The sequence below is a fragment of the Pezoporus occidentalis genome, unplaced genomic scaffold, assembly GCF_034315485.1.
Source record: "Pezoporus occidentalis ecotype Australia unplaced genomic scaffold, CSIRO_AGI_Poc_V1 ctg161, whole genome shotgun sequence".
NCBI classification, from domain to species: domain Eukaryota; kingdom Metazoa; phylum Chordata; class Aves; order Psittaciformes; family Psittacidae; genus Pezoporus; species Pezoporus occidentalis.
Window position 1 is genome coordinate 988,893 of NW_026913437.1, and position 24,139 is coordinate 1,013,031.

The window sequence follows — 24,139 nt, forward strand, 5'->3', positions numbered from 1 at the left end:
AGAGCTGTAATGCTTTAATGGATTTCAAGTACCTCAGATGTGGCCTTATACTCATGCCTGCACACTCACCTGTACCTCTCCTGATAACAAAGCCAAGACCAGGCAATTCCAGGGCCACAAGTGAGGAACTCCTCCAGCAAAGCTTTTTATGCAGCTCGTGCCTCCCATCAAGGCAATGGTCATGGTGTGTATGTGGGTGATGTGGTCAGACATCAGTGCTCAACGAAACCTTGAGCACTTCAGGTGCGCTCAGACACCCAGCTGTAGCACCAGCACTGCTCTAAACACTGAGCAACCTGGTCCAGTGCATGGTGCCCCTGCCCATGGCAGGGGGTTGGAAGTGGATGAGCTTTAAGGTCCCTTCAACCTAAGCCCCTCTGTGACGATTCTGTGAAATACCCAACCCTTTTTAGCTTAAGAAAAGAGGAGTTACGCAGCATTCATCTTCTTGAACTGCTGGCTTTAGGCCCAGACAGCGGAGAGAAGGAACCTGTAAGTGAAGTGATGGTGTTTGCACTGCACAAAGCAACTTTTTACCTTGCATTTGTCACCCAATACATAGAGCAGCTGCACCAAACTCCAGAAATGGCTTGGATCAGCTCACAGGAATCACAGTGAGTCTCCACATACATAACCTGATACAGAAACTCATGGCTGGAGTCACAAACCACGTGCTGTCTTGTGCCATCTCCTCACTTCTGTCCATTTGTCATTACTTTGAGCTCCGCTAAAATCTGGAGTGATTTTAGCCCATCTCATCTATACAGGTACTTTCAAACCTGAGTCAAGCTTACTCCAAGTGTGCCAACTGAAAATCGCTTTATACATCAGTATGTACTGCTGATGTTGGCTGATGATGCTCCCCTTGCAACAAGCAGCCTTTCACGGTCAAGACAGTTTTACACAAAGAGCTGCTCAAATTCACTTGAGTAAAAAGAAAACCTTAAAAGAGGAGCAAGACTCATTTCCTGCTCCTCCCTGCCTTCATTCTTCTACTCACAGACTGATTTGGGTTGGAAGCGACCTTCAAAGCTCATCTAATCCAACCTCCCTGCAATGAGCAGGGCAACCAGGCTGTCCAGAACCACATGGGAAGGAATCTTTATACGCTTTGGGAGCCTCCTCCTTACACATCCAGTTGCAGTGGTCCAGTCCCCATTGCTTCAGGAAGAAAACTGTCACTCAAGAAGTGCCAAGATCAGGAAAAGCAGAACTCAGGAGTTAACCAGTGCATGCAAGGTCAATGATCTGAGAAACAGGTCAAAACCACTCACACAAAAGGCAAATTTATGAATCAAAATGGAAAAGAAGCAACAGTTTCCAAGTGTGTGACCAAGTTTAATGATACATCTGTTCTGAACCACTCGACCATCAATAACATTGTGTGGGTCCCAGTGCCCAGAATGTTACTTCATAGGTGTTTTATATATGAATATTTACAAAGACTTTCAAAATTCAGTGGCACAAAACAAATGAGAACAACTTAAAACTTTAAGCTACAATGCTTAAAAAATGTAAACAGTTTATTTTACATACTTGTAAAATAGAAGAACTTTCTAATGCAGCTCAGTTTTACCTGGAAGGTGACTATATCCTGGTGCCCGTGAAGAAGGAATGAGAGAATTCTTTACACAAGTATTGTGCTCCAGTGTGCAAAAAATCAGAGATAAGAAAGGAACCCAAAGTCCACGACAATTAAAAGACAACAAAAAAAAAAAAGGTTTTCCACGTTCTGAAGTTGAGGGATTTATAAAAACATTTACACACGTTGCTGACCCACCACAAACTCCCAGAACTTAAACATGGCAACAGCAGCAACTACAGATTCAACATCCCATCCAATGGAATCTTGTGCAAACAGCAGACCAGAGCGCTCCCCCAGCCTTCCCTTCCCATCCCTGACATCTAGTGGCCACTGGCACCACCGGAATCCTTTTGATACCTGTTCAAATGAGTGCATGTATCCAAGACAGGTGTGTTACTGTGCAGAAACGCGTGCAGGCTCACAAGGCCAGTGCAGAACAGCTGCTCATAGAACGTTTAGAGTCTGATGTTTGGCAGAACTATTCTTAGCCATTCCTCTCTATTCTAAAGCCCAGGTGTTAAAGGCAGACACTGCTTTCCCAGGATCCAATATTTGAGTAGCCTTAAAAGAAAGATTTAAAAAGAACTCAGCCTGTAACACTATTATATTAGATACTCTGCTTTGCCCGCATTATTTCTGGGGGTGAATCCCACAGTACCATAGCTTTGTGCTGTCAGTTGCAGACCAACTAAGATACATATTTCTTTTTGTTAATGAAGACTTTGATTGCTCCAGTGAAGTCGGCTGATAAAAGCACTTCCGTGTGATCTATCTTCAAAGCTCCTTAAGGAGGAAAGAGAATGAACTGTTAGTTCATCTACAAAAATGTATTAAAAGATCAAGCTCTCATCAGAAGCTAAGCTCTTGCTGTGACACTTCCCCTCCTTTATCACATTCCTGTTATCCAGCCAATGCTTCAAGGAACATCTGCACCTCTTGGAAGGGGAACTTATGTTAGAAGGCTGGAGCCAGGCTGAGAGAGCTGGGCCTGTTCAGCCTGGAGAAGAGAAGGCTCCCTAAGGGGAGATCTTAGAGCAGCTCCAGTGCCTAAAGGGGCTCCAGGAAAGCTGGAGAGGGGCTTTGGACAAGGGCCTGTAGAGACAGGCCAAGGGGAATGGCTTTAACCTGCCGGAAGGGAGACTGAGATGAGCTCTTAGGCAGAAGCTCTTCCCTGTGAGGATGCTGAGGCGCTGGCACAGGGTGCCCAGAGAAGCTGTGGCTGCCCCATCCCTGGCAGTGTTCAAGGCCAGGTTGGACACAGGGGCTTGGAGCAAGCTGCTCTAGTGGAAGGTGTTCCTGCCTGTGGCAGGGGTTGGAACTGGATGAGCTTTAAGGTCCCTTTCAATACAAACCAAGCTGGGATTCTATGCTGGTAGAATTCAACTTCCTAGCAGCTCAAATGCAGAAAGAATCCTAATGTATAGAGGACAACAGCTCTGCTCCTCACTTCACATTCTCTCAGGTTTTAAGAATACAGCAGTTATCAAAATGTTTAACTGCTAAGGTAGGAATGTGGACCCATGCCACTGCAAGGACTTTTCTTCTCAAGAACCCCCTCCCCAGATTAATAATCCTTTCCTCCTCATGCTATGGCATCAGGCAGAGCTCATCTCAAACACCTACCAGAGGGTATGGTGTCTGACGTTTCAGAATCTTCTCCCTTACTTTCAGCTTCTTGCTTCTCTGAAGTTTCCAGTGTCACCATCAAACCAGGATTGGGAGCAAAAATGGCCGATGTGACCACTGCATTGTGAGCTTCAGAAAGAAAACCCAACTTTGGTTACCTGGCTGCAAGGAACTGTTATACAACAACAGCAGGCATCCATTTCAGTAACTATCCAAGGATCTCAGTGCTGCTGGCACCAGGTAAGCTCATCATTCAGAAACTGTCATTGGTTTGTAAGCCTGGGGAGCTCAGAAGTTCCTCTAATTATTAACTGGTAATAAAAGCCCCAAATTAACTGGTAAGGGCTCTGAAACATGTTTAATACAAACACAGCCCCAAAACTTGTGTGTGTGTGCAGATGAGTTGCTCCTTTTTTGCACTGTTTTCAGTCACTTTCCCATAAAGGGCCTAAGGATCAATCTTTACACTTACACAAGCAAGCTCTGGCCAGCACAATGTTCTTACTGCTCTTACTCAGTTTTGCTGGCAGAACCTGACTGAAGTTCCCTCACTGTAAGTGGACATGTTCTTAGCTGCTCTGTCTCTTGCCATCCCAAGCATGCATCTGCAGAGTTTCTTGTGGACAAGGTTTTCTGAGAGGCCACTTACTGAAACCCCACCAATTCCAATGCATCTTCCTGACAATCTGTTCAAACTAAATGAACAGCACTGCTGAGCAAATGGAAAGGAGAACATAAAAGACTTCATTTTTGAAATCATGAGAGCTTTGATAAAACACAGATCAAAGACTGCTTCTTACCTTTAATGCCTTCCCAGAAGTCATTACGGTCTCTCCTTACAGAAGTGAACTTGCTCAAGTCATGGTATGTACTCCAGATATAAACGTATTTATCTTCTGAACCACTCACAATGTAGGTAAAGTCATGGCTAAAGAGTCAAAGAAGGAAAACCATTACTTTTCTTGGCTGTTCAAGCACCCACTACAGCAGCTCTCCAGATGACATGCAGCTTTACAAGTGCAATCAGGCCAAGGTCCCCATTCAAACTGATGTGTTATTTTAGTGACTGCAACTCAAAAAAAATCTAAAAAACATGAAAAACCACTTAAATGTGTGTGCATGCAAATGCCTGAGGCTTTCCTGCTGGGAGGAAAAGGTAGGTCTCATGAAGAGCACACAGAAGCTGTTCTCCTGCAGCTTCTGGCACAGAAGAGCAACATGAAAACGGCATCATCTTGAAGGGCAATTTGTATCTGAGTCTGGAACCTGTGTGAGCACCAGACTGTGCAACAGGAACTGCTACCAACAGTCATGGGCAAAACAATCCACACAGGTGGAAGAAGAAAGACATTCAACAAGATTGTAACTAAATGACTGTATAGCACACACTGACAGAGACAGAACCACCCCTGCAAATCCACTTTGGATTTCCCTACCGTGTGAGTATGCCCCATAGCTAAACCCTACGCCAACTGTGCTACAGCTCTGTCAGTAGAAACAACTCAATTTGGAAGTTAATCTTGAGCAGGGGGCTGGACAAGATGACTTCCAGAGGTCCCATCCAACCTCAGCCATCCTGGGAAATAATGGATCAGCCTTAAAGATGCTTTCAGAGGTCATCAAGATTAAACTCAGCATTATTCCTTAAGCACTGCTGCCCTCCTCTGCTCAAACAGCCAGGTTAAACAGATGCACAAGCGTTTTTCCCTTCGGCTTCTGCAAGGCTCAAAAAGAGAACAGAACAAACATTCTTCTCCCTCTACTCCCCCTCTTTTACTACTTTAAACCCCCGGTATTCCCATGGCAGTCACAGCAATAGACTCAAAGTCAGGAAAGCATCTTAGGCTTGCATAGAGAAAGAGGAAAGAATTCCCACTCAGATCTGCAGGCTGTTTCTTGAGAGTGATGATGCATGGGCAGTGACCAGCAGCCTTGGGTAGCACTTGGGTGACCCACACATCTGCAGCAATACCTGACAAAACTAAGGACATGAAACCTGTTTATCATGGAGGAAAGAAACGATGCAGTGTTCCAACCCCATCAGTTCTAGGAGAGTTCCTGCATTTACAGCAGCAGTAATGGACATGCATTGTGCTGTCAACACAAAAGGACTCAATCCTTCACAGAAGCTTCCTGCTCACAGGCAGCTCTGTCGTTCCTGACCACAGCCTTCAGTCACCTTTGTACTCAGAGCCAAGTGATGTTTCAGAGGCTCAGTTTCATACCAAGGTAAACAAATCAAGCAAAAGCCTCTGTACTTCAGCCACAGCATTTCCCAAACCCAACAACCCCATTGTTATATTGTCTTACCTAAAGCTAGCTTTGATTTGGCTGCTGCTGTTGACATAACCTTTGTATTTCATAGACAAAGACAGATCTCTCAGGTCATACAATCTGATCCTGGAATCATTTGATGTCACTAGTATCTGGAAAAGAGATAAAATTTAGGAGCAGAAATGACGGGCATGGCTAAGAAGGAGCTCATTCAGAGTCAGAATTCAGTTCTTCTGGATCAAAAAAGTGACACACACAAAGAATAGCCCCAAAGAAGCAGAAAGATTGGGCAATGACAGTTTTCTCTCTCATTTTCTGTCAATGGACAGAACATAGGTTCACTGTCAAGATCACCCTGCTTGGTCTGAACCAGAACAGCTGCTCTTTACTGAAGTAAAATGTGGGCCCAAAGAACAGCCATCAATTTGCAAAGGCTATTTTGGAGCACATTCCCCAGTAATGCAGCAGAGCAGCTTTCTAGTGAGGTAAATTCCTGGCGAGTTGTAACCTATCACTCATGAAGCACAAAACAGAGGCCATTATCTGCTACATACACGAACTGGGCTTTTCTTAGTCCATGCCAGCATGCTTCCTATTCATATGTTTCAGATCAAGAGCTTGAATGTACTTGTAAGGAACAGAGAAGCCTATGAAAACGGTTGTCAAAATGCGTAAGGGCATTGAGCTGATGAGCCCTTTCATGGTACCTTAGAAGTAGAGCAGACTGTAGGCTAGCAGCGAGCCTCAAGATGCTGCTAGGACAAGGGAATAGCAGAGGAGCAGTCAAATACTGAGCCCCACTTATCTGACCCTTTATGCAGCAAAGTTGGAGCAAGTCTTGGACCACCATCACATTACAGATCTTCCTGCTTGTTTTCAGAAGAGCTCATGCTGAGCTGTGTTTTATTACACCATCTAACACGCCAGGACACATCTGAGGCAAACCCAAAGGCACTACTGAGTTCTGAATCTTCTGCGTGTTTTAGGGATTCAGTGATTTCTCTGACATTGATCAGAGTACGATACAGGTGATAGCAGCTGGTGGTCTGCTACTCTGACAGACCCAGCTGTTGATTCCACATCACCCCTGAAACTTTATATAAAAGAGAGAAACTCCCCAGCTACAGGTTGTGAGTTTAACATTCAACAGCATGTACTTTGTATGACAAGAATTTGAGCCTTTCACAGGGCTTCAGTTTAGACTGAAGCTAAACAGAATGACTGATTCTGAAATACACTTGTTTGGATAACAGCTTCTGAGCTTTCAGCATCTTTTCAGCTTCTGTATGAAGCACACTCCCAAATGAGTATTAAATTTGAGAGGTTACTTATGCCACAGAAATTTTCACTGAAAGCCATCTGTGAAGATTTTTTCACATTTACATTAATCAGAACATAATGTTACTTTAAAAGAATACACTCTAATTTACCACTACTTAGTATTGTATTAGCCTACATCAGCAAAGAGCAGTGCTCATTTTAGTAGTGTTAAGAGACTTTTTGGTCTTTAGTAGTGTTAAAAGATTTAAGTCAGTGACTACAAGCAAGACCTAACACAAACTTCTTAAGCATTAAACATAAATACCAGACTACAGAACTGAGCTAAAGCTTCCCTGAAAGTCTGTACCTTATTTTCTCCAGGCAAGGGTTCAATGCCAGTGATTTTCCTTCCAACTCTGTTTCGGCCCCTGGTAGAGCGCACGTGTATTTGCGTATGGTACTTCAAGTGCTGAAAAGGTATTTGAAATAATTGTGAAACCAAGTTTTAAAATGCTTGTTCCTTGATATTCCAATAAGCATTTGAAATCTGTTGGTTATGTAGCATTAAAAAATACAGTCTCCAAAAGGCTTTACCTCAGTGTCATAGAAGATGCATCTCCCATCGTATGTGCCTATGACTGCATATTTGCCATTCTGACAGAAGTTGGCAGCTGTAATCAATTTTGTCTGCCCATCTACTTCATTCCATAATGCCACCTTCTTGTCAGGAATGTTCCAGAGCCGGAGCTTCCCATCCAATGAACCACTTAAGAAGTACCTGTCATCCTGAGAGGAGACACTACATTTGTCTCTGCTTGCGCTTCAAGTATGCCTGCCTTCCTTAAAGCCTTCCCCCCCCCCATTGCCAAACAGCTTCTCTCCAGAACCTCCCACATAGGAGCTCTCAGAGGAGTAGATTATGTTTAAGACTGAAAGGATAATATAAAAACTACTGGTAAATGGAGTTCCATCCATTACAGATGCTTTACAAGATTACACACACAGGCGAGGACTCTTACAAATCCTGGCTTTTGAGAAGAAAGAGGCCAATTGCGCTTACCCTTGGATGGAATGCTATAGCAGTGACAAAGTCTATGTGCTGGAAACAGCAGAGACATTCTCTTCTTGATATGTGCCATAATCTGACAGTTTTGTCCATAGAAGAAGAAAGCAAGAAGTAATTCTGTGAAACAAGAGCATTCCATGGTTACTAACAGATACAAGTAACAGGAAAGACAGAAGCAGTCTGATCGGTAAAACCTCACCAACTTCCCTAGCCATGAAATTCAACATTTTATGCTTTCAGATAAGATGTTACTGATTGCTTTCCTTAGGATCCCTACACTGATGCTCACAGAAGATTTTCTGGAAGACTCTCAATGGAAATGAACATTTGGAAAGCAGTTAAAGTATTCAGAGAAGAAAAAGCACAACAGGCTTCAGAGGAGGGGTGAGAGTCTCTCCTGCCTAAGATCCTTCAGCCAGAGAGCCAAAGTGTGTTCTTCAAATTACAACTGTATTCCAATGAGGGGAATTAAGTGAGTAAGTTTTATGTGAAACAGTTTGAAAGTTGAGCACGAGGCAATTCTCTAATTTTAAGATAATCTATTCAGCAACTTTAGAATGCGTCCACTTTGACTGTTTCAGGCAGAATACGTGTTGCCTCCACAAACCTTTCCTCTTAACTTCAATGACTGTTTCACGTTGTTTAGCTGTATGGTTCCAATGGCAATTAATAAAGGAAAACAATAAAAACACAAAAGAGCTGCATAGCCTGTATTAAGGTGCCTTACTTTAGACCAGGAAAGATCAAGAAGATCTGCTGTATGCCCTTTGTATTTGCAAAATGGTCGTTGCCGAAATGGGGCATTTTTATCATCTGGGTCTTCATCAACTCCACTGCAAGTCTATCAGAGAAATGGACAGAAACATTATAAAATGTCATCTGGAATGTGAACAATAGGCAGTTACTGCTTACCAAAAGTACAGGGCCAGTAACAATGTGAAGAACGATTCTTATGACTTTAAAATAACCCTGCACTAATAAACAACTCCAGTAAACTTCAACACAACGGGCTGTGAAACATCTTGAAATTGACTGAAGGTGTCTACTGATAAAACAGTTTGCCTCAAAAAGACAAGCCAAGAACTCTTTAATGTGTGCTTGGATAAAGCAACAGCGAAGATCTGGCTTTACAGAACACGTATGTAATGCACATACCCCTGTATCAGTATCAGACTTGGAAGAATTCAGACTCTCTTGAGATGGAGAGGGAGAGACACGGCCTAGAACGCAGGCAGAAAAAACATGATCAACTTTAAGTTCCCAAAAACCTACTATTTCTAGAGGTTTAGAGCTCCAGGGATGCATGCAAGATACCTTCTGTATTGTACTTCATCCGCATGTTGTTGAAATAGTCAAAAGCATTCTTTAAAACCCATATTCTTACTACGTTGTCCTGTCCTGCAGATGCAAGTAATCGACCACAGTGAGAAAACTTCATTGTCCAGACAGCACCCTGTCAAAACAGAGAGGTCATTAACCTAAAGTGCCTTTTTCCATACCAAAAAGCCTCTCTAGAACACTTGACGAGATTCAAGACATACACAAGATACTACAAGTAAAGTAAATTGTAGATGAAAACACTGGAAAGTGGTTGCTAAGGCTGGTGGACTGTGCAAAAAGAGTTTGAAAGGAACAGCCCCAGGGCAGATGACCACAGTGTTCTACATTAAAACCAGCACAGTGGGTGAGAGCCAGCCAGGGCTCCAAGTGACTTACAACCTGCTGTTTGCTTGGTAGAACTGGCAAGTATTTGTGGCTGCGCTTGAAGTTAGCACAAGCTGTGCTAACACTGTTTTTCTAACAGCTTGGTCACATCAATTCTGGCAGCCAAAATGAGCATTACAGCTATTTGTTAGATTCAGAACTGGCACAAGGATTTTGCAAGGCCTGTGAAGAAAACGATTCTTCCATTGCAAAGTCTGAAGAGTCATCAGTCAACAGAGCACAGTACCACACAAGTAGTATTCCATTTCTTCCTGTTATAATGGAGAGTTATTAGGCATCAAACCACCAACCTAGGGTCATTTTGGGGTATTTTTTATGAATTTTCTAGGTTTTAAGAAATCAAATACTGGCATGACAGAAACTAACACAGACTGATTACCAATAGGACTGGAAGCTTCAATTATGGGTGACAAGCTTGAAAGCTCTGGTCACCAACCTGGCTGCTGTCACTGTCCTCAGCATAACACCTGGAGCTGGGGGACTGTTTCAATTGGTGCCAGACAGTTGGTAGTGGAACATTGCTTATTTCAACCTAAATTTGGAACTGAAGGAACCAAAACTATGAGTAACACTCATACCAAAACTCTTCAAGGAAAAGCTCTGGAGAATCCCTGAATCCTGAGTATCTACAGATTCTTCTTTCCCTGAAAAAGGCATCAAACCAGCCAAAATTTAATTTCTTGCAAGAATATTATTTTCCAGAATGAAACTGCTCATCAAGAGCAAAAAAACCTGACAGTCATTTCTGGAGGTCATCAAGTAGATGAAAACTAAAAGTTGAATCTCAGGACGAAGAGATTCAGTAAAACCACAGATGAAATTTGAGACCTACCATGTGCTCTCCACTGAGATCCTGAACAACTTTAATCTGTTCAAAATCATAAGGTCCCTTGAAGCCATGTGCTGCTTTGAACTTAACAGGTCTCGTATACGGCATCCCCTCATCATCACTGGAAGAGGGATCATCTTGATCTGTATGGAAGACTAAGAGGAACACAATTTCAGCAGTACATACACATTTTATCTACTGGCGAGCATTTGCCAATACTTTTTTGGTAGCAGATTAGTCTTGAATTAGCAAATTTTCCCAGGCAATTTTAAGCTGTTAAAGCAAAACAAGAGTACTGTTGTGTCAAGGTCTAAAAATACATCTACACTGATTTGACGTGAATCCAGACTGAACACTCAAAGTAAGAGCTGCTATCCATTTTTGTTGTGCCCCTTTCTTTGCACCCCTCTGGCATTCAGCAGATGCTGCACTAAGTGACTTCTGTCAGTTTAATGTGTGCTGAAAATGACTGTATTGGTTTCTTCTGACTGAAGAGGCTGAAATGGCCTGGTCACCTGCCCACAAAGCATAAAAATTACAAAAGAGCTGGGGCAAACAGCCAGTGGCAATGCAAGATGCTGAAGTGCAGCAGTTCTATGGCACTCAGCTCAGGCTGTGGTTAGCTTGGCTTACTGCAGTACTAGAAGTCTATCTGAAGGAAATATTGATGAAGCAAGAGGAGAATTCAGTTGTAGTTGGGAAATCTAACAGCAGCTCAAGCTATATGAGAACTCTAACGGTGGCACTGGTTGTCAAAACCAATCTGATCTTATTGAAATAATGAAGACAATCCCTCACTTCTACCTCTGCTGCAACAACTTCCCCCCCCCAAATTACATTTTGACAGCAGGCAGATTGCTAACAGCACAAGAAAAATGAGAGTATTCAACTGGTTTAGCTGAAAAGGTCTCTCAACTATTACTTGACAAGAATCATTTCTTGTCATCTGCTGATCTCAAAATCCCTAAGCAACTGTACAGTGGTAGAATAAGCAGTGCATGTCCCTCAGCTAGCTTTGAGTCCTAGAAGCCCTCAAACAAAGAGATTATCCTATTAAAAATATGTATGTCTATATAAAAGAATCAGTGTCACTTACCTTCATCTCGAACGCTCTTCACTTTGTTGACAGCACGTTCGCCGTACTCCTCAGCAAGGTGTTTTGCTCGCTTTACAGACTTGCCAAGGAACTTCTTCAGCTGGGTCCTTAAAAAGCAAAGGCAGTTTTTCAACACAACACTGACAAATTCTCATTTGTTGCTATTATGAATCAATAGTTTTTGAAATGCAGTATTATCTCGTTCCATTACTGCTTCTCAAAACAAGCAGGTAACCTTCAGTTCAACTGCAGAGCAATGGGCTTATGTAAACGCGGGTATCACTTGTATTTAAAAGTTAACTTGTTCACAGGTCAGAAGGGGAGCTTCAGTTTGGAAAAACAAAGCCTGCCTTCTCTTTGTAGGGACATGAAACAGCATCTTACGTTTTCTGTTTTAACCTCCCTCCATCGGAGTCAGTTTGCTGGGTCTGCATTTTGTCTTCATCATCAGACTGTGCTGCATCATTACTAGGAAATACAGAAGTGATTGTTTAATATGAAATCAGAATGAATCTGAAGGGAATGAAACATCAGTAAAGTAGGATCTGCATTTTTGGATCCATCTTTATTCTTTCATGCAACACACTGGAAAAATATGGAGGTGATGTGAATCAATAAAGCAGATCTTACAATTCTTAGGCATCCCGATACTAAAACTGTACTTCCTCTCCAGAGGCCAAAGATATATTAGCCCTTTCCACAGATTGCAAACTTCAGCTTTCTGTGATGCTTTGAAAGCTAAGAGCAAATTACATCAAGTACTAGGAACTGGTAACATGCCACTGTGTTCTCAAACCTTGCTTTCCTTAGATCAAATACATTAACAGTGGTTCATTCTAAACAGAAGTTTGTACACAGAAGAGCCCAGCTCTACACAAGTGAGCTCTTCAGTGATAATTCAGCAATGCAAAACCCCTGAAGATTGTCTGATGTATAAATTCACATAAATCCAGGCCTTTGAAATCAACATCTAGACTGCCACAATTCCCCGATCATTAAGAAACTGTATTTTTTCTATCAAAGTTAACAAAAAGACTCAGGTTTAAACACTGGAAGGGCTAAAGCTCTGTTGAGAACAGGGAAACAAAGCAGCCAGCTATACCAATGACAAAAAGCTACAAAAGGTGACAGCACAAACATATAGTGCTTGGATATAAGCTGTGCTTAATTCACTACAGAAATGATAGCATGCAGCACACCAGGTGCTAAGTGCAGTTCAGCTGCATTCTCAGACATACTTGCCTGTCAAGTGCCAGCAATACCTTCAACTTTTAGTTAAAATAATTCAATAAACAGCCTACTTCAGAGAGAGCTGGGAGTTAGCACTCAAATTAGACAGAAGGATCAGGACTCTGGCACAAGAGCAGCCTCCACATATACAAAAACTTATGACAGCAACAGTATCAAAGAGGTGAAAGCTACCATCATTCATACCTGACATATTCTTTAGTTCGCCTCATGATATGCAAAGTTAGAGGATTGATGCCTGTTGGCAACTTCTCTTCTGCCAAACTCAGGGGTATTTCTTCACCCGTATCGAGGTTTTTTATCATTACACTTGCTAGAATTTCCTATGGAAAAGAAAATATGAAATCACAATGACCTTATTAGGCTCAGGAATCATCTGACCTTACAAATTAGTTATCCTAATGGGAAATTCTGTAGCTCACTATATAGTTATTTTACAAGGACTAAGTTTAAGTTAGAAGAGCTTTAGTGTGTTAGCACCAACATTAGCAATCACTATACAGAAATGAACAGTTACATGCCACCAGAAGCCTCAATTCCATAGATCAGAAATGCAGTTACAGAGACATCAGCCACTGCCTGACACCTTCCATGTCAAACATGTAATTAAAAGAGGTTGAACTCTTTTCCTTTCAGATATTCTAACAGCTGAAGTTTTGATTCAGTCAAAGACAACCTTTACCTGCAGAAAAACAGCATTTAGACCTAACTAGTATTACACAAAGGAAAAGGGGTTTTTGGACCATCTCATGAATATACACATCTGTTCAGCAATAGTTAAAGCAGCTATATACAGACAAACACAAGACTGGCAGCAGCCTGATAACTTCATCAGATTAATGGAATTTATTAACTGAAGAAACTGGTTTTTAACATTGGGAAAATAGTTCTTCTATTGCTGACTCCTTCCCCTTTTAAATAAGCGACAAAATGTCAAGTCGGCTGTGTTCCCTCTCACTGACACCTTGTAACGTGCTTGCACAGCAACAAACACAAACTCAGAACATTTCAGATCTATTACAGCTCACACTTCCAAACACTAATACCACCTGTGACTCGGGGCCCACAGAGCGGACAAAGCCAGCATGCCAGCCCTCCTGTGTGCACCCCTGGTCACAGAATGCAGTGGGTCAGAGCACAGCGATGTGAGACTACTCCAATTCATGTCACAGACTGGAAAAATGAGCATAAGAATGTACCATACACAGACCACATGCATTAGTACCTCATCTGTGAGCTCTCTTCCAGAATTAGACCTAGGTCTTTGTGGTCCAAGTACTTCATTTGCTGTTTGGCCATCAGCTGCTTTCCCGTTTTCCTGAAGTTTTGCAGACAGAGAACAAGTTATCTCTGTTGTAACACCACAGTAAGAGCCAATGTTACAGTCCTCAAACTGAGAACCATTTCCAATACCTGTGCAGTGACTATTTTATCTCCACTAGTTGCACTTGCCAGGTCCAAAGAAGGCTGAGAATCTTTGGGCACTCCCTCTGCCACTGTACTCGGAGTTAGAAGATCACCAGCTGAGAAGTGCTCTCGAGAAACTGCAAAGAAAAATCACATTAGAGACAAGAGCATAACGATGCCATAGGCTACAGAGTGTCAGAGGCCTAATAACACCCTTACACCCCTGAATACCCCTGCTGACAAGTGTAATTTTATTTTAAATATCAAATGCCACCAAATCTGCCTTATCAATTACGTGCTTCATCCATAGGTGGAGGCACAGGCACGATTTTCTCCCTAGTCCTCTGAAGTTTCATTAACTTCTCTTTTTTTTTAAAAGGTAATTTACTTTAACTAACCCACGACTACTCATTTTTGCTACATCTGACTTGTGTTTCTATGCAGCTGAAGATTGAACACGTTTTACTTGGAGTACTTTAACCTGCCAGAAGGGAGACTGAGATGAGCTCTTAGGCAGAAGCTCTTCCCTGTGAGGGTGCTGAGGCGCTGGCACAGGGTGCCCAGAGAAGCTGTGGCTGCCCCATCCCTGGCAGTGTTCAAGGCCAGGTTGGACACAGGGGCTTGGAGCAAGCTGCTCTAGTGGAAGGGGTCCCTGCCCGTGGCAGGGGTTGGAACTGGAGGAGCTTTAAGGTCTCTCCCAACCCAAACCATACCGTGATTCCATGATTCTATAATTAGCTACCTTGGTAGGAAGTGTTAGTTTACCAGAGTCTATGAATTAGGAACAGTTGGAATGCAAAAGGGTATTTCTCCACTGTAAGAAGCTAAGACTGTGGAAGAATTATTTTTTTTCCCTATCATTTACATATCAACTAAACTAAAATCACAAGATTGAATGATTCTTCACTCAAAACACAAAAATAGCAACCATGCAGATAACGAAACCCATCCAAAATAGAACACTTGCCTTCTAAGCCAGGTTTTTGCACTTCAAAATCCAGCTCACTCTTCTTCTTCCGTGGTGGTGGGGCTGGCCGGGCAGGTGGGGGTGGCCTCGGAGGGGGGACGTTTGTTGGAGGTGGTGGCCGGGCTGGGACAGGCTTCTTTGTGCTGGCAACTATGTCTGGCTCTACAGTGAGCTGCCGTGGGGGCTTTGCTGGAGGGATTTCTTCTGTTGTAGAAAGGTCTTTGGTCGATAAATCTGAAGCCACTTGTTCTAAAGTACTGGCCTCTTTCTTGTCTGTTAAGTCCTCAGTTTTGGGTGCTTCTTTCTGTGCTTCAGTTTCATCCATTTTATGGTCAGTTGCATTTGTTACTTTTGTTAGTTTAGGAGCTTCCTGTTTCTCAGAAGCAAACAAAGGCTTCCCAGACTCCAACTCAGTGTCCTTGCACACACTCTGATATACCAGCTCTCCAGGGTCTTCTTGTAATGGTATTTTAGTAGGTAGTACTTCTGGAATATTATTAACGATACCTGCTCCAGAAATCCAAGCGTTTGTGTCTGAAGTTGGAACAGTTAGATCTTTTCCTCTAGGATCTAAAGAATCATCATCTAGTTGTTGTGCCTTCTGGCTTTCTTCTATAATACTGTCGATAATCTAAAGAAACAAACCCAAAGCATTCCACTGTTAAACAGCAGCCACCTCAAGCATGCACTCATCAGTCAGCTTGGTTTTTACCCTTCAGATGAACATTATTACTAACATTAAGGACAAATTCTGATCTATGTAAATGTCAAGATGAAGACCAATTACTCGATTATTTAATATTTCTAGTGTGATGCTGGAAGCCTAAAGCATCAGCGTTGAACACTAACCTCTTTTGAATCATCTTGTTTCATTTCTTGGACAAAGGTTTCATTTCCAGTTTTGAGTATCGTGCTGTCCACATCCTATGGGAAAAAGACATAAGATGATGGTAGTTCTTCAGTAAGACCCAACAAAAATACAGCTACAACACATTAAATAGCATAAAGGCCAAGACTTCAGCTCCATTTGCACACCTTGTGCTGTCACAGATGTTTGAACTGCAACGTACAGTCCAGGTGGAGAGTATTTCACATCTCCATGCACAGAAAGCCTGAACACTACTAAACAAAAATGCAGTTCAAAAGGTTTCAACCTCAACTAAACTCAAATTGAAGGTAGCACGAAGCTTACAGAAACATCCACATTCCATCACCTGCAACAAGGAAAGTCCATATTAAAATATTTCCTTCTCTATCAGCTTGTGGAAAGGATGCAGGAACTGTGTTACCACCATATGTAACAGACATCTCCAGGTTAAGTCAGGCAGATCTACCAAGGGGTCACAGGTACGCTTCTGAGGTGCTGACAGGGAATCTTAATGTTCCACGATTATCCCTAGTGCACACTGTCTATTTTAGTCACCATTTTCATGCAGATCCTTCCAGCATCTGAATAAACTGCACCAGAACAAATGAAATGACCGACTTTAAGCAAAACCCAACAACACCTGGATGAAAAACTGCACGAAAATTCAAACCTGAGTATACTGTTCATTCTTTATAATCAACACTCCTAGGGTATTATAGTACTGCCGTAAAGCCAGCTTCAAGTTGAAGAAGTGTAGTTTTGAGATGTGCAAGCAACACCGACACTTTGGCACATCCTACCAAACGAAGAATTAATGAAAACAATTTGCTAAAGGTGGCTTTGTGTGCCAAAATAATGTAGAAAATACCCTTTTAATAATTCTAAGTCTTGTTTAATTTAAACAAACAAACCCCACAAACCCCATAGTTAAGGCAGGCAGCCCTAGGAATCAGGAATATTAGAGTTAGGTTACAATTTGGGCATGTCAAGCATCTCAAAACAGAGACAACTGAGAAATGTGTCTAGTCAGGTTATGACTATATCCAAGAATGGAGACTGCACATGATCTCTGAGGAACTTGTTCCACTCTTTGACCATCCTGCACAGGCTATTTGGTGACCAAAGCTGCAGATAAAAGCCTGTATTTGTCCCACAAACAAAAAAACTACTCATAACTGACTCAGAATTAAGTCACCGAGCTGGAAACATTAAGAAAAACCAAACATTTCAACTCCCATCTTAAGGCCAGGTTGGATGGGGCTTGGAGCAAGCTGCTCTAGTGGAAGGTGTCCCTGCCCATGGCAGGGGGGTGGAACTGGATGGGCTTTAAGCTCCCTTACAACCCAAATCAGGCTGCAGTCCTATGATGAGCTGATTCCCTGAGTTGAGATACAAAACTGCTGTTCTACTCCTCCTTCCTGTCTACAGACCCAGAATTCTGCTGCTGAAGTCAGCAGTCCTCTAGGGTTAAAGCCCCCAAAAGCTGGCTGTTACCATTATGAGCTATTTTTGTTAGCTATTAATTTAATTCTGCTTCTACAGCTTTGGATACATAGAAGACACCTCATCTCCATGGTAAACAGGTATTTTAAAAGACTTCCCCATATTTTCCTGGACTACAAACAAGATTCAGAGTGACTGCCTAGGACAGAGAGCTAAGAAATTTCTCCTTAGAGTCTTCTTAGACACCCACCTTATCAAAGAAAATCTTAATACCATACTAACATATTATGTTTGGAGAAAACCACACAGCTTTTACCGACATCCATCCTGGAGTTCTGACCTCAAGAAAGAACATTATCATGCAGAGAGCTATGGTAATAGAATAGTTCTTCTTCTCTCTCCACTCCCCCCCTCCTTCCATACAGTTTCTCTGTTCTAAATGCAAGTTCTCTTTTGCTTTAGCACTAAAATCTCCCTTCAGAGGTGTGAGGACTCAAAACCCTTTAGTGCAATCAGTGCCTACAGAGGCCATTATATTAATTTCTAATTCTGTTGACACAAACCTCACACACCTCTTAAACTTTGGACTGGGGAAATATTTCTTGCTCATTCCAAGACAAATGATACCATCAGTCACACATTCACTGAACTGACATTGTACCAAGCAGAAACGCAACTCCTTTTTCCACCTTCAGAAACACAGCTTGGAACAAGTGACTTAAAAAGATACGTAAAAAAAAAAAACAACCCACCTACAAGCAACATACAGAACTCCACGGCCAATAATTCAGGGAAGATATTAAAGTTAGCTTTGAAATTCACTGATTGCACCGAATTTAGTCATAATGATAGGGCACTATTTTGTGAAAGGCCTTCACATGTTGTACTTAATCACTGAAGGAACATTAAGCAGAACATGAAATAGGGGCTATGTCTCTGTTCCATATGAGATACCATAAGATTCTGCAAAAAGATTCTTGATTCAGAAGAAAGTGCTGCTGACAAACCAGAAACACCCTTTTGACCAGGATTTCCCAACCCTTTAAGGATGGAATGTCAAGCCTTCTTTATGACAATGTGTTGCACAGCATCACCTTTGTCCCTTCTGAGCCCAGGAAACAAGTGGTTGCTGTACAAGGTTCCAACTCCTCACCTATTAGATGTGGGCCAGCCTCAGCTGCACTGTCACCATGCACAGATGCAGCATACCAAGTACCTGCGTGGGACGTGGCAGCACTGTCTCATTAAGTTAAATATAGTGTTTTATCTTCACATAACCTCAAGGGGAGGCTTTGGAAGTACAAAGCCCAGCGTTTTTCTTATTTTGAAGACAGAAGAGAGCAAAGTCAAGTATTTCATATAAATAACCAACATCCAAGTGCTGCAGAGACTTGCTTACTACTCACAAACCACTTGAAAGAGTGCAGTCTAGTAACTGAGTCAATTCAATTGCACTTACACATTCCAGAATAAAATTAGCTTCGAGACATGTTAACATACCCTAAATAAAGGTAAAGTTCAAGGAACTTCAAGAGGCATAAGCACAATTGCTACCTACAACAAGGAAAGCCTGTAATTTCCCATCTGCAGATGTTAGGTCTCCCATAGTACATCTACTTTAGGCAGAAATGCTCAGCACTGGGTTTAGCAACAAGCATACGACTGATTTTAATACACTCACCTTTACTGTATGGGATCCAGCTTTTGATGGTGACCTGTTAGAAAGAGAATACAAGACTTAGGTAGAGTGCAAAGAGAAAAGATCTCTGGACAGTAAGCTTCATCTTGAACAGTCTGAAATACAGTCCTGCTCTACAACAAGTGTGGACTTGATACTTCAAACAAGCAACAAAGGGTAAGTTTCTTATACCACTCCTTTACTCAAGAAGAGTTGAATACCCAGCTGTGCCTACAACACATAGATCCACAGCTTCCACAGTCCCTGGAAGTTTCCCAGCAGAATCTTCTACAAATCCTGTTTCCATCACCCTTTCCTAATAAACTGATGCTATTCCAAGTACACGTTTAAAAACAGAGTTTAAAGTTGGCATGTAAAGGGAGGCACAGGGTAGACAGACATCAAAGAAACCAAAACCCTCAGAAATCAGAAGTACCAATGCTCTAGTGGCTTGCAAACCAAGTGCCTGAGCCCTGACCTACACAGTCAACACTATCACAACCATTCTGACCTTCAACTCACGCAAGTGAGTATTGCTTCTAATCATGACATTCAGAATAAACATCAGTATTTACATTCTAACAGGAGGGAACTAGTTTTCCACTACTTCCCAAAATACATCCTGGGAAACAGGGAATATGCAGTTGCACCCACTCACACACATGCCCTTGTGTCACTAATTACATGAAAGAACAAGGTGTCCTAAGGGAACAGTATCAAATAATTACTGCTCCTCAGGTCACTGCTCACTCTAGGCAGTGAGCACTCAACTCTCCCTATATCCTGAACTTGTATTTCCGTGAACTCTGCAGAATTCTACAAGATATTCAAATATTGAGTCACACTGACTGCAGGGCCTTACATAGCGAGAGGTTGAAAGGTTGGGCCACAAGATCTTCTGAGGGTTCTTCCACACCAGGCTGCTCCAGTAACAGAGATGGCAGAGCTCACAGGTATAGAATGTAACAGTGCTGGGAGCTCGGTATCGCACACATACACCTCTGATGCTAAGGTGAAGCTTTGGAAACAGTGCAAAGCTGCTACAAGTGTTTGGCAGTAACATCACCTTCAGATCAGTTCGTAACAAAGCCAGTAAGTCTGGTGTCTTGCTGAGACTACCTGAGCTCCGTGTTTATAAGCCCCAGCGCACCCTTATTCATGATGAGCTGCTGCTTCTGTGCTCTTCCATTCAGAAAGACAAGATACAGAGTAAGTTTTGGAATGGCAGCCTCTTGTAACTGAACTTCCCTCTGGAATGGTCTTTCCTTCCCGAAGTTACCAGCTTTCTCCAGTCCCCAGTTTTACTTTAAGGCCACTGGTTTTACAGATGCAGTATCTGAACTGCTTGCATTTTAAAAAAGAATATATATGGTGGCAAAAATGTCTGAAAATATTTGTATGAAGGTCCATCAAACCTTGATTTTGCTTTGAAAGATCTGTAGCTTTCCAGGGTTAGCAGGCAGAACATGGAGACTGACATATGCCACAGAAAATATACGTCAAAACCTTAATTTTGTTGCCTAGTATTACTGTTTAGTTAATAGTGGGATTTAGAAGTTGGTAACCATAGAGCTTGCAAACCACATTCACACGGAATACTTCTCACTTCAGTTTTCTTACACGACACCACTGTAACAGCAGTTTAACAGAGGAGGGGCTCAAGGTTATCTCCAAACATTAAATAAAACTCAAAGTAAAATCCCATTTCACCTGCACAAACACAACCTGGTGCCTTGTCAAGCTCATGGCAAATAAACCCATTAAGAACTTCTTTTAACTATTATTTATTTATTCAGCTGTCCAATTCATCCTCACCATGCCCAGACTCTAGGAAGCGGCCATTCCCACTATCAGGTAGTCCCAGCCCAGTACCTATGTGAACCAAGCTTCACGTTTTCAACTATCATATGTCAAATAAACCACTCAGCCCTTCAAAACCTCCCCCAGTGACAGGATTGCCTTTGTCGGACCCAGGACCACACTGCTGGCTCTCCCAGGAGATGCACACTGTTACCGTGCTGACAAGAAGGAGGTGTGAGGTGTACACAGAGCAGCAGCACACTGCACAGCACACACAGGTTCAGCCACCAGCCCAGGAAGGGCATTTCCTGCTGTCCCTCCACTTGCACATGATGTGTTCTCTCTCTAACCTGTGGCTGGCCTGGAAGCTACAATTACTCTTGCTGCAGCTCTCTGTGGCAGCCCACACCTTCCAAACCACAAGGATTCACTACTGCAATGCCCTGTTCAGGCTGCCCTTGGGAAGCTAACTCAGAAACACATCTGCAGTGCTGCAAGTCCCTACAGCAGTATCCCCAACACTTCACACTCCATCAGTCAGCTGCCAAGATCAGTTTTGGATGTTGCCCGAAACACGCACAGAAAGAAAAGTTGTACTAAGCATGTCCCATGTGTCAACAGGGCACAACTTAACACCAGCAAGCTTCCTACAGAGAGGAAAACTAGATTCTTCAGGAAAAGCATGGAAGCAGCTTCAAACAGACAGGACTACAGAAGTTAGAATTCAAGAACTGTGATGAAGGTACTAGAGGATATTTCTCATGATCTACATCGTATCTCAAATCCAGTGCCTTTTCAGTAGAACTGCATGTAAAAGGCAAGATCTACCATAGAAGTACGGCATACAGAAGGGACACCATGGTCTCCAAATACGTGGTTTAAACACACTTCACCTCATGGATCCAGGAGAGCAACCTCAGTCCACTACCACCTGCAAGAAACATTTTGTAATGAGTTCTGTGATGTCTGCTATTTAATTCTTAGAGAACACCAGTTATATCTGCTCTTGAGCATGCAGATGTGGTGCTTTTCTTGAGAGAGGGGCTTAAGCATCAGCACCTATTGATTACAGTGGGAATTAGGAGCTTACATGCAACTTGCAAACTCCACTCCTGCACAGCAGGAGACAACAAAACAAATCAACAACAAAGAAGTCAGCAGGTTACACAAACAGCTGAATTTATCAGCACTTATTAAACTTTCCCACCTGCGACTCAGGGTGCGGGGAAGCTACAGACTCCACATTTTTAATGAGGGCAAACATATCCATGCCACTTTGTGAAACTGGCTACAGCATATGCTGCCAAAAACCATTCCCAAGGGGTTTTGCTGATGATCATTAGAACACAAGGAAATGCCTCCAGCTGCAGAAGGCAACATGAACTTGTTTTCTGTTGCTCTTTCTCCCATGAGAATGTTTTGACTTGATTTGTGGGTCCCAACTCAACGCCATTACAAGTGCCTGGGTCTCAAAAGGACAACTGACAACCCTGCTTCTGAGAAGCATCTAACGTAGATGTGAAATTAGCTCTGAACGAATCTCAAAGCTTATTTAAGAGAAAATGCTCTCCACATTGTCAGTACAGATTCAAGAGCAGACTAAATTCCAGATTCAGTACCTGCACTGCAAACTAAGCCCTCTGAGGCCACCCCCTTACCTTACTCAGGCCGACAGAACTCTGTTAACTGGAGTCAGTGATGTATCCTCAGAGGTTATGGAAGAGCAACAGAAAAGTTAAAAGCATCTTTCACTTTAATTTCTAGTGAGTGACTTCATGTTACCAAGTTCTGCTTAGGTACATGTGGCAGAGACCTGCAAAGTCAGGCCATGAGCAGCTAGGATGTGCCTGGTTCCCCCTTCTTGCCAGACAAATCCAACACCCTTCCCCCGTCCCCATCCTGCCAGGATCCAGCCATCTGACCTGTCGGATAGCTTTTGGTGTTCCTAGTTTTCAGCTCTTTTCAATGACTCTGAGTTAATGCTACTCATAGGAGAGTTTCCTGACTGGCAGTGCCAGGGCAAGGCAAGCAGCGGGAGCAGAACCTCATTCCAGCACGAGCACTGTCAATGTGCCCACCACATCTGGCCGAGCCACACTCTGGGATGTGCTTTTCACCAGGCTATGTAAAAACCTAAGTTCAGAAAAGCTTTTGTGCAGGAAGGATCCTTTTGAGAAGGAAGGATCCAGGTTTTCTTTTGTTCTAGGCATCCAGAGACCACTGACAGATTAAAACAAGCCCTTATTCAATTATTAAAGCTTCGAATGGATGGAGCCCACAATCCATATCTTACTGCTTTCTGGACAACCTGCATGAAACCTTACCCGACAAGGTCAAGCAATGGATTGGTTTGGTCCAGACAACACAAAACCAGAACTGATAGAAGCCAGCACCTGCTCAGCACAAAGCCAGACAGAAATATGGATAATTTAAAAGGAGGGAGCGCATCTGGCCAACATCAACAGGGTTGCGATACCGAAAACCCGAGGTAACGGCTGCTCAGACCGTGCACAGAACCATGCCCTGCACAAACAGCGGCAGCATCAGATCAACACCACGAAAGCCAAGGGAGGGAGCACGCTGGAAGCAGCTCCACACACAGCTGCAGCCTGTTGCTGGAGAAGCTCACGCCCGCTCCTTTCTCCCTCAGAAAACCTGTTATTCTGTGGTATTTACGGGTCACCTCCGCTCGCCTTAACCCCAAAGAGCCTGCCCGAGGATGCGGCCTCACCCACAGCCCCTGCGACCCTCCCCAGCACACCCAGACCCGCTCCGTTCCTCCGCATCCCCGCTCCCCCCCGGGCCGCGGGGCAGGGCGGAAGGGATCAGAACCCCACTCCCTCCCCACAGGACGCGGCGATGGGGGGGGCGGGCGCGGTCCCTCCGGGCCGCGCTGGGGGGGCAGCGGCGGTGGCACTCACGGTCCGGGGGGCGCGGCGGGCGGGTGCACGTCCTCGGGCGCGTCGTAGAACTCCTCGGTGTCGCTGTCGGAGGCCATGGCGGGAGCGGGGCGGCCTCCACCTCGGCGGGCACGACGGGCGGGGCGGGGAGCGCGCGGGGGCCGCGCGGGTCTCGCGAGAGCGGCCCCGGGCCCCGCCCCGTGCCGGGCGGAAGTGAGAGGGCAACGGGAGGGGCGCGGCTCGTGACGTCAGGGCGCGGCGCGGCTACCGGGGGCTCCGCGGGCAGAGGCGGAAGTGGAGACGAGTGCTACACAGCGCCCCCTGCGGCCCAGTGCGGTGGTGCAAGGCCGTCAGCCCGGTGCGGGGC

At 43.6% G+C, this 24,139-nt stretch overlaps 1 protein-coding gene across 1 annotated transcript; it reads right to left on the reverse strand.

The window, feature by feature from the left end:
• Positions 1-1,317: 1,317 nt before the first annotated feature.
• WDR44 (WD repeat domain 44) lies at positions 1,318-23,934 on the reverse strand. The gene is made up of 20 exons (XM_062612779.1): positions 23,794-23,934; positions 19,076-19,109; positions 15,933-16,007; positions 15,084-15,714; positions 14,123-14,253; positions 13,935-14,027; positions 12,896-13,032; positions 11,846-11,929; positions 11,462-11,568; positions 10,369-10,520; positions 9,126-9,264; positions 8,967-9,031; positions 8,539-8,652; positions 7,806-7,928; positions 7,340-7,531; positions 7,113-7,214; positions 5,522-5,637; positions 4,012-4,139; positions 3,209-3,340; positions 1,318-2,368 (listed from the first exon to the last, which is right to left on the reverse strand). Exons 1-20 carry the CDS (start codon positions 23,868-23,870, stop codon positions 2,274-2,276), a joined length of 2,727 nt encoding a protein of 908 aa, XP_062468763.1. The 5' UTR covers positions 23,871-23,934; the 3' UTR covers positions 1,318-2,273.
• Between the last annotated feature and the right edge of the window lie 205 nt (positions 23,935-24,139).

What these genes read in the sequence shown, in the direction of transcription:
- WDR44 (XM_062612779.1), bottom strand. Translation starts at nt 23,870, where the DNA reads ATGGCCTCCGACAGCGACACCGAGGAGTTCTACGACGCGCCCGAGGAC. An exon ending in CCCGCCGCGCCCCCCGGACC is followed by an intron (nt 19,110 to 23,793) that starts GTGAGTGCCACC and finishes TCTTTCTAACAG; the next exon opens with GTCACCATCAAAAGCTGGAT. An exon ending in AGTCTGATACTGATACAGGG is followed by an intron (nt 8,653 to 8,966) that starts GTATGTGCATTA and finishes TTTCTCTGATAG; the next exon opens with ACTTGCAGTGGAGTTGATGA.